Source organism: Alligator sinensis, unplaced genomic scaffold (genome assembly GCF_000455745.1).
Source record: "Alligator sinensis unplaced genomic scaffold, ASM45574v1 scaffold823_1, whole genome shotgun sequence".
Lineage (NCBI taxonomy): Eukaryota > Metazoa > Chordata > Crocodylia > Alligatoridae > Alligator > Alligator sinensis.
This window is the reverse complement of record NW_005842272.1, coordinates 1,047,621-1,058,613: the sequence shown is the minus strand read 5'-3', so window position 1 is coordinate 1,058,613 and position 10,993 is coordinate 1,047,621. Positions and strand designations below refer to the sequence as shown.

The following is a 10,993-nucleotide window of genomic DNA, read 5'->3' as shown; positions in this document are numbered from 1 at the left end:
GCGGGGGGGGGGGGTGGGTGTACCCAGGGTTCCCCCATGGCTGATCGCCAAGCTGGGAGGGGCGCGGGGGGCTGGGCACTTCCCGACAGACCCAGAAGTGGACTGGAAGTACTTCCAGTCCACTTCTGGGTTTGCCACTGAGCACATGGAGGGCCCCCCCACACTCCTGTGGGACGCTCCATCTGCCCCAGCATCACAGTGATCATGAGCCATGCCTGGTACCTCGAGGTATGTAGAAAAAAGAATTAAAGCTGTGTCTGTATCACTGATTCTCTGAATCAGCATCAAATCTTCAGATTCAGATTTGGTTGAATCAAATCAGGGACAGTGATCTAAATCAACAAATCGAATCACTGTCCCTGATTTGGGCCGAATCTGAATTGAATAGGGCCTGCTTTGCACACCCCTACCAGCTAGATCCCACAACATGGTTTGAAAAAGCATGCAGATATTTAGTGAGTATAAACAAATGTAGCCTTTATTTATATTATCAGCCAAGTGATTGGACTGGCTGACAGCAGGGGAAGTGCAGAATTAAACACAAATCTAAAGTGTGTTTCTATTTCATCCTTTTTATACTAGCATCAGAAACGCACCACTGAACCTTACAATTTGCTGATTAATGATTTTTATAATTACAGCATTCCTAGATACCTCCCATATCTACCATACCAAGTTTGGTTGTAGTGTCCTGTATGCTTTGCTCATGATCAATCATGTTAGATGCCATGAACATTTACATTTTGCTGACTAACGAACTTAATCAATTACAGAATCCATATGCATCTATTATTTCAGATTTGACCATACTATCTTACATACTTTTCTTATCTGTTGTAGCAGTTCACACTGATTCTAGCTACCTCACAATGTTCTTGAACAGATTCCAAATTTTCTGATACACCTTGCTGCCTCCCACAGAACTTTAGATTTTTAACTCCTACTGCCCCAGTTCTGCCTCATGGCCTATATATTCCACTCCTTTTTTATTGCTGAGGACATGCTTTATTTGAAATATATTCTATTTTGTTACAGTGGTTTCTTTAACCAACAGCACAATCATATTACCATGCTGGTGACTACAGTTACATATATGATTATATATACACAAATACAATTACAAGTATATAACCATATTACAGTGAGGGTGCCTCTTTAACCTGGCATGAGCAGCAGGGGCTGGGAGAGTTCCTTTATCTTCAGCTGCATCATGAGGAGCCTTTACCTGATGTTAGGCTTATGGCACCCAGAAAACTTAAAGTAGGAGGGTGTTCAGCCCAGGCTCCTAGCTGCATGCCAGCTTCTTAAAGATCTGGGATGCCATGAGCCTGACATCAGAGTAAGGCTCCCTAACATTGGACTCACAGAGCCCAGGTGCTTGTGGATGCATCAGTTCAAGTGTGGGTAAAGGTACCCTCCTGCATTGGTCCCTGGCAGCTGCCAGTCTCGGTGCTGGGGTTTCAGGAATTTTATGCTCCATTCCCAGAATCATACAACTTGCCATGCACATCTGGCTACTCTGAGAATGGGGCACAACATTCCTCAGACCTCAGTTGCAAAACTTGTTTAACATGTGCCAGCAGCCGATGAGATATACGTCCATCCCACATGTTCTAACAAAACATTTGCAGTTGTGGGTAGGAAAAATCTACTAACCAGCCATGATTCTAGATTGGGGGATGGGTTTAGGCCTTTTCATGACTGCTTATGAAATGAAGAATGGATAATGGAGTGGTAACTGATCCCATAAACATCCCTTGTGGCATATAGGATCCACTTACCTTTCGCATTAACTGTTTTTCAGGGACTCAAGCAAGATGGAATAGGATTGAAGTTAGGTACCTAAGTCCAGTTCCACATCTAATAAGTGGAACAGAAATATGCCTTTAGTGCCTCCTTATTCAGAAACTGTGTGAGGCCCTCTTCCCCTGAGGGTCCGGGTTGGGGCTGGGCTGGCCCCATCCCTCTCTGCACGGCCAGATGGGGCCCTGCCATGCCCACCCTTGGCACCAGATCAGGATGACCAGCCAGATCTGGCCCATGCATAGCTGGGGCACTGCCTGTTCAGCCCGCCAGGCAAAGAGGCTGAGTGGCACTGGGAGAGAACACTGACAGTGTCCACATCTACTTGCTTTGCCTGTGAAAGGTTAGGGTCTTCTTGATGTTTTTCAGACATTGTGTCTGGTAGTTGAGCAAGAGGGTTGTTTGTGCAGTGCTGTTTGACACAAGAAAGAAAGAAAACTTCACAGGATGGTTTAGATAGGGAAGATCCTGTCTTGACCACAAGAGTGAATTAGATAACCTCCTGAGGTCCCTTCTAGCCCTGCTTTCTATGATTCTATGGTTCTACAACTGGCTCAATGCAAAACGGCTTTAGCATGAAATACCTGCTTTGCAGTAACTGTGCAAGTACAAAGGTGCTTATTTCACAGTAAATGGACATATTTATATGTGCAGTTAATGCAACTGAAGATACTCTGGTTCAAACTGAGCCAGAGTAAATTAATCCTGATGTCACCATCTACACATGTGTTTAAGCACAGTAATTTACTGTGCTACCAGACACCACTTGTATCTGAAAGGACTATCTGGCAGTGCAGTAAATTTGTCCACTGCACCCTGATTGTCGTGTATGTGTAGATGGTGATGCTTTACCGAGCAGCAAATTAGTCTGCTGCGCAGTAACACATCTTGTGTAGACACATCCAGTGGGAGCTAAACTATGGTAAATTAATTCTTAGCACGCATATGGACCTTTCATATATAAAAGTTCTTGATAGTTCATTTGTATGAAACCAGACACATCCATTACTAGCACCCATCTCTTATTCCCTGTCTCAGAAAAGAAATTAATACCTTCAGTCCCACTCATATTGCAAAAATGAATAGGGAAACTAAGTCATGCATATTTTTCATATAATGTTCTCTTCTCATAACTGTAGTACATCACAGCTACAGTTTAGATAAAATGGTTTGATTTAAGAACCTTCTCTTTCAATGTTAAAATAGAAATAAATAATAAAGAAAATCTTGCCATCTTTCTGTTCATAAACATAACCTATTTCTTCTGACCAATAATGTTCATTAAAGAAAATAAATACAATTGTTGACAAAATTAAGAAGAAACAACACAAATTAGAAGAGAGAAATAACACTTAACATTTTGAATTTCTAAGAGTCTCTTATAAATATCTGCTGTGCCTTTGTACTCAATTTGTCAAAGATGACAATAGTCCAGATTCATGCAAATTATATATACATATACACACAAAAAAAGAAAAAGATGCACTATGATCAGGGAATACCAAGACAAAAAAGTCACATACAGACACGCTGCTCAGTATGGGAAACAGTGTCTCAAGATACTTGGAGTGGTATTCCTGGTATTGAATGGCTCATTAAGGATAAGTTAAGGGAACACTGCAGCAGAGGGTTGTCTAAAATTTATGTCTATATAGCATGATCAGGTAACTTAGAAATTAAAAAGACAGTGAAAATGCATGTTCATAATACATTTTATTCTTTAGATGAACTTCTACTTTGCAATTATCCTTTTATATTTACTAATACTCAAACCTCTTAAGTAAGGAATGTTGTTGTAAGCCAGATAGCATTAAAATAAAAACAGTGCACTGATATATTGTGTTTTCTTTTCCCTTTGATAGTAGCAAAGATTCTAACTACTAGAAATGGACTGTGTGTTCAAATACCCATTTTGAGATACCTTATTCCTCAAGATGGGCATCCAAAAAATGAAGGCATGAAGAATCAGGGGCCTCCTTCTGTGAATTTGGACTGATATTTTTTGTGAATGCACCAGGATTTGTACATTTTACGTGAAAAAATAATGGCAAAAATGTTTCTCATTTGGCGAAAAGAAGGGAATGTTGTGATTTGAGAAATGTTTTACGATGTGACAAAGTTAGATAGATCGGACTGTTTACATTGTGGGTATACTTGAAAATGTCACAAATCACAGGATGCATTCCTTTGCAGAACTGTGAACTTCACCAGTGTTGATTCTTTTGCTTGTCTCAAACTTAGCCTTGCAATGAATGGCTTCATTTGCAGGGGAAGGATGGTACCTAACAGGAAAAGACAGTTGGAATCTGACTATACCTGGAAATGTAGAGCACCAATTGAAATCTCAGCCCATTCCTCTTCCTCAAAAGGCTCCATTGTGTTGATCACAATGTTGGCACGGAAGCGTTGGATCAGCTGTTCTGTTTCTAGTGGCTCTTCCAATCTGCCCCGTGGATTCATAGAGCAGAAGAAAATAAGTTGTACTAATTAGCTTGCACTAATTATTTGCCCACTTGAATGTCTAGCTGCTGGGATGACACTGCAAGACTTTTCTTTTATAAGATAATTAATGCAATTAAAGGAATACAAACAAAAGAATATTATGAGAGAAATTCTCTCTACATTTTCATCCCCCCCCCTCTTTGAGATACAGAAGATTGTACTACTTTTTGGGGGGGGGTGGGGTGGGTGTGGGGGGAACCATTATTGAATGAAAATAAGATTTTTTGGAAAACAACCCATGGGGATATGCATGCCTCAGTATAATATTTTAGCTGTTGCATTATGGATTTGTGCTGTGTGCAGATGAACACATGTGAAGGAGAAGGAATAAGAAGATACTATACTGATTTGAAAAAGCTGGCTATATCCTTGAGATCTCATTCCTCTCTTGTGCTTCTAAAGCTGCTATTGCAAAGAACAGGGCAGTTGTAGAAACTGCAGAGGAGATTTTCCCTGTATCCTGCTTAGTGCGAGATGGCTGTTTAATTGTGTCTATGCTAACATGTACACAAGCAACTTAACCAGTGATCTGATGACTTTGAAACAAGTCACACTGAAGTACAGATAGAAAAATGGAAAACAGAGTACTTGAAAAATATTTTAGAAAAATTGATATTAGAACTTTCAAATTGTTTGGTTTTACTTAAAATGGAAGAAAATGTGTAACAAAAAATAAAATTTTACTAAAATGTTAGCATCAAGTGATGCAAAACTGGCACTTTTAGTTAAGAAAATCACCTGCTTTGTTCAAATTGGCATGGAGACCATTATAAACTAAACCCTAACATAAAAGTAAAATTTACAGGTGACAATAAAATGGGAAGGAGGGAGTTACAAGCATTTTGAAGAATAAGATCAGAATTAAAAATGATCTGAACAAATTGGAGAGACTACCTGAAATTAACAGGACTGAATTTGTGTAAGGTAAGTATAACATACTTCACTCTGCTTCTCAGTACCATGAACATTTACAAGCTTTTTCTGGCTCTCTTCCATTTATTTTATTCACTCTTGGAGCCCCAAACATTTGGAGAGGTTTGTAGGAACAGTGGGTACAGGTTGTCCTTGCCACAGCAACAGACAGGAAATTTTTCTTTTAGGGGAACAAGGCAATTGTTTCCGGGAATACAGAAAGGCCAGCAAACAACTGGCACTTGCATTAGCGTGGTGTATTTATCAGTTGGGACGAGTGCGAGAATTTGGCATGAGACCCACAAATCAAGGCCAATTATGCAGATTATTTCCTAAAAAAAGAATAGTGGCTTAGGTGAATACCATGGGTATGTCATTGACTCTGCTTAATGCTCCATAAAATGAAAGATTTCTCAAGTTCCCATTTGCTGTTTCTGTATCATTAGAGCAGGGGTGGGCTATTATTTCAGCTGGAGGGCCACTTAAGGAGTTTTGGATATCATTATAACAAATTACAGATAAAAAAAATCATATACTAAAAATCAGACATTTACTATAACATATTTTACTTTTATTTCAAAAAATATTTTTTGTCCAACTTGTGATTTGTTTTTTTGAGTAGTGTATATAGAACTGATTGCATAACAGCTCAAAATAAAGTCTTACTTTTGTATATTGTGTGTGGGAGGATGTGGGGTGGAGTGTGTGGGTGTGTGTGGCATATGTTGGTGTGTGGGAGGGAATGGAGTGTGTGTGGGGGGGATGTGCTTATGGGGTGGGTGTGGGATGTGTGTGGGGGGTGTGAGGTAAGTATGTGGGTGGGGTGTAAATTGGGGTTGGATATGCACGTGTGTAGGGTCGGGGGGGCTGCCCATTTTCTATGTCCTGGGAGCTGGCTGGGGGCGGCAGTGGGGGCTGGGGGCCTGTGCAGCAGAGTTTCATAGCTTCATAGATTATTAGATGTTAGGGTCGGAAGGGACCTCAATAGATCATCGAGTCCGACCCCCTGCATAGGCAGGAAAGTGTGCTGGGTTCAGGTGACCCCAGCCAGATGCCTATCTAACCTCCTCTTGAAGACCCCCAGGGTACGGGAGAGCACCACCTCCCTTGGGAGCCCGTTCCAGACCTTGGCCACTCTAACTGTGAAGAAGTTCTTCCTAATGTCTAGTCTAAATCTGCTCTCTGCTAGCTTATGGCCATTATTTCTTGTAACCCCCAGGGGTGCCTTGGTGAGTAGAGCCTCACCAATTCCCTTCTGCGCCCCCATGATGAATTTATAGGCAGCCACAAGGTCGCATCTCTACCTTCTCTTGCGGAGGCTGAAGAAGTCCAGGTGCAAGAGAAAGTTGAGAGGCGACCTTTGCCCAGGAGGTGCAGGTGCAGTGAGCTGTGGGCAGCTGAATGGGTGGAAGGCAGCCGGGAGATGAAGTTGAAGCCCCATGCTCTGGGACAGGAGCTGCCTGGCTGGTTTTTCCCCCCTGTCTGGCTGGGCATCTGCTGCCTGGTGCATATCCCCATGGCTAGCCTGCTTTGCCTGCTGCCTTGAGTGGTGCAGCAAGGATAGGAGGAGGAGCCACTGGAGGCAGGGGGAGTCAAGAAATACGTGGGTCACTGCAGTCACACTGGAAGCAGCCTTGCTGGAAAGCACTGCATGCTGGCCAGAGCTAGGGTAGTGCTGTTTGGTGGGCACAGGGAGGTGTGAGAGGGAGTGCTATGTGGGCTGCTGTGGGAAGGAGTGGGTGGGGCTTGCCCCCCATATGGAGTGCTGCAGGGACAGCCAGGCCAGATATCATCAATTGGTGGGTGCCCCTCCAAACAGGCTGGATCCAAGCAGTTGGCAGGTTGGATGCAGCTCATGGGCCATATTTTTCCCACCCCTGCATTAGAGGTTAATTCGTAGAAGACGTGTGGGTTGTATGTCTTGATTATGCAACAATGAGAAACATAGGGACTACAGTCATCCTACCCCTCCGAAGCCAATTATGAATGCACACAAAAGCATTTGTAACCACATATGCTATAGCTTACTGGCAGACAAAACTGATAAGCATCTCAGATCAGCAACATTTATTCTTTAAGTCTCTCAACCCTGGTATAACACTTGTGAGCAGAAGGCAGAGTAGACTTGCACTTTACAGACTAACCAAAGTGTGTGTGTGCTTTTGTGGGTGGGTGTACACACACAAAGAACACAAGCTTGCATGGGCTGCAACTCAGTTCATCAGATGCTGTGAGATTCAGCTCATGAAAGCATGTGCTACACATACACACTGGTTAGTTTATAAGGGGCAAATCTACCCTGCATTCTACTTGACTTCCAGCTAACATGGATAACTACATTTCTGTAACAGTTTTGAGCCACCCTTGCTGAATGAAAGTGAAATCTGCTATTATCTGGCAGACTATCAATACCTTTATTACTGATACCCAAATTATGCTGGGCACTTTTTAGAATGCTAAAAGATATAACAACCATGTAAAACTAAACAGAGACAAAAGTCAAGTGAAAACAAAAATAAAGGGAGCAGGGGGAAGTTTGGGAGTACAAAAGGCTTTGGATTTCAAACCCATGAATTCTAGTTATAGACCTAGAAGTTGGATCCAGGATTTTAATTCAGGTTCTTTTTCTCTTTTTATTTCTATCCAATAAATAAAACTAAAATTAATCATGTGCATCTTCAAGTGCCTATTTCAAATAAAGAACTGTCATGTGGGAGGTTGCGCAGTGGGGATTTTGTTAGTCTTAATGGAGGCAAGCCACACCAGGGGTATCAGAGATTCAGATACTGCTCTTTGTATGTGGTACTGCAACATTTGGTTATGGTCTAATCTTTAATTAAATTGCTGTTACTGTTTTAGATCACCTCTCCAGAGCCAAATGCAGAGAGGAAGATTAAATTTTACCTACGGAAGATTAACACAGAGAGAAACTATTAAAACTGAATTAAAGATTTAGAGGGTCTATAAATCTTAACACATTTTTATTAAGACAAACCTACATGTAAAGATTCTAAATACTGCTTCCTACACAAAACTAAAAAGGCCTAAAAACAGCTTTTAAAAATAAGCTTTGAAGGTCAATATTTGGGAAGGCCACATCCAGCAATTTAGTAACAGATACAGAGCAGCGGTGTACCTTTGGGTTTTCTTGGGCAGCCTGACCAAGCAGCTCTGCATTGTGGAATGGCAAGAACTCTTCTCACATGTGTCACAAATGTCATGACAGAGTCTCTAGACCAGTGGTTCCCAAACTCTGACAGATTGAGTACCACACATTTAAAATGATACAGCCTTAAGTACCACCAGCAAATTTTTCACACACAGACTTTGTATTAAAACATCAAAATCTTTAGTAATCATAAAACATTGTTTTATCAGTCAAAATAGGCATAAAAAACATTTGTAAACTGGAAAAAAGACAGTGTAAAGTTACCCATCCAGAGATGCTTTTGGGGATGTCTTTAGTGGGAGGGGCAAGCTTGCTTGACAGAGCATACAGACAGACAGACACAGATACCCACACGGGGTCATGGGATGGAGATATGGGAGGCTCATCCAGGGGCACAAGGGGGCCGTGACTCCCTGTCATTGCACACCTCCCCAGGGGAGGCATGGGGAGCACATGTCCCCCACATTTGTGCATGGGGCAGAGGTGGGTGACCTGCTGTGTGCTGGGCTCTGCACCCTACTGCCATTGCCTTGGGAGCTTCACATGACACCAAGTGGCTCCCATGTGTTGGTTGCACCTCATCCTCTGCCATTCCCTGCCTACTTGGCAACAGGAGGTACAGCATGGTGTTCTGCACAGCTCCCAAGGCAATGGCAGTGGCATGCAGAGACCCGAGAGACCCATGGGGGTTTTCTTCCTCAGGCTGGCCTGCCCCGCTCCCTGGCAAGGCCTGCACAGAAGGACATAGCCCCTCCTGCCACCCTGGCTCTCCCCGGGGCAACCTGAGCTTTTCCAGAAGCACAGGGAGGCTCCCACAACTCTGCGCACCCAGGGGGCGGCATGGGGGGCACCCTGGATTTGAATGCAAGGTGGAGGCAGGCTGCCCACTACACACTGGGCACCCTCCTACCATTGCCTCAGGAGCTGTGTGCGAGGCCATGCTGTGCCTCCCACCGCCAGGCGGGCATGGGATGTGGTGCAGCCAGCACACAAGAGGCACATGGCATCACATGTGGCTCCTGAGGCAACAGCAATGGGGCACAGAGCCCAGCGCACAGTGGGGAGCCCGCCTACGCCCCACACACAGATCTGTGTGGTATGTGCCCCCAATGCCTCCCCTGGGGAGCGCATAACAGCGGGAGCCCCCCCGTACCAATGGACAAGCTGCTCAGGGCTCTGACCATCTCTTGGTCCGCCCTGGGGCCCCATTCTCCCCAGCCCTTGCCTCTGCCCCACTCCCACCCTCACTATGGGATCCTCAATTTGCCTCCCGCTTCTCTCTCCCATGCCTCTTCCTCCATGGGCAACTGGTGCCTCCTGAGTCTGGGGGGGGGGGTGCGCACCAGATTGCCAATGGGATGGGTCCCCCAGTGGCCAATTGCCAACCGGTGCACTTCTGGTTTTGCAGCTGGCGCTACGCGTCGCCAATACCTTCTCCCCAACACACGTACGTGCTGGGCGCTGCTCCACACATGGCTGAGCTGCATTCCTGGTCACCTGCAGCAGGTTGCTGCTTGCTGTGTGTGTCTGTGTGCACCCTTCCCACCCTGGCCTTCCGCCTGTGTGTGCATCACTCATAGGTTGTCTGTGTCCCACTGGTGCTATGCGTACCACCGTTTGGAAACCGCTGCTCTAGACCGACAGGTGGGGGAGAAGGAGTGGGAAATGTGCAAAAGCAGTGAATCATCTTGTACTAGTTTGTCCACAAGCTGCTCTTGGTCCCATTCCACTCCTTTGCATTTCTACTCCAGATGCTTAGGCCTGGTTTTTGCACTGCAGAACTACATCTACCCCAAAGGGCCCTTCACAGGGAGACAAACAAAGCTCAGAAATTGCCAGTGCTCTTACTGTGTAGTGGAACTGCAGTTTACTGAAAGAGCTGAAAATTGATTTCACCCACATAATATTGCAAGCTGCTAAATCACTTCAAATGTTTCATGTTATATTTGGTATATGCAAAATTAGAAAGCTGGAGTCTTTTGCCAGTTTATGGGGAAGTCTAGGAAATCTGAGCTTAGGGCCCTGAGTGAGAAGTCCACTTATAAAAGAGAGACTTTTAAACCCTGCTGCTCCATCAGAGAATTAAAACCCAACCAGAAGAGACCCTAAAGGAGAAATGGCTCATTATGGAGGAAGTATGACTAAAATAGGTGGGAGATAGATTGATTCAGTGCTTTTCATAATTATTTGGCCTTCCCCTGTGGTGCTCCTTTACAAATATGGTTGCACCTTAATGCTACCCTTCTCGCCACAAGCCCTTGAGAGCAGTACAAATGGCATTACTTTCTTTTGAAACCAACTATAGTCAGTGATGTCAAAATGTATATACACTATAGATACAGCAGCACCTGGAGCAGTCATCTCTGGGCAATTCACAACTGGCTCAATTAGCAGCAGTTTGTTGAATGAAGGGTGAGCCATGCAGGTGCTGGCTGTGGCTATTACTTCAAAAGGCACCATTTCTCTACTCAGCTGGAGCTCCTATATGGCCCTGAACAGGTAAAGAGAGAAGTCACGTTTTTTTAAATAAAAGCCATAGAAAACAACCGGAGGACCTCAGTAGTCCCACACAGCTGTTTGCTGCAGGTATTATATCCCTGGCTAGTT

At 44.1% G+C, this 10,993-nt stretch overlaps 1 protein-coding gene across 3 annotated transcripts in view; it reads right to left on the bottom strand.

Annotated features, from left to right (window-relative positions):
• Nucleotides 1-10,993, bottom strand: part of MOCOS (molybdenum cofactor sulfurase) — a 411,109-nt gene that overhangs the window by 14,367 nt on the left and 385,749 nt on the right. For all 3 annotated transcript variants that reach the window (XM_025209241.1, XM_025209242.1, XM_025209243.1), the window contains one exon: nucleotides 4,120-4,246. In XM_025209241.1, coding sequence (XP_025065026.1) covers nucleotides 4,120-4,246 — 127 coding nt within the window. The remainder of the gene's footprint in view (nucleotides 1-4,119; nucleotides 4,247-10,993) is intronic.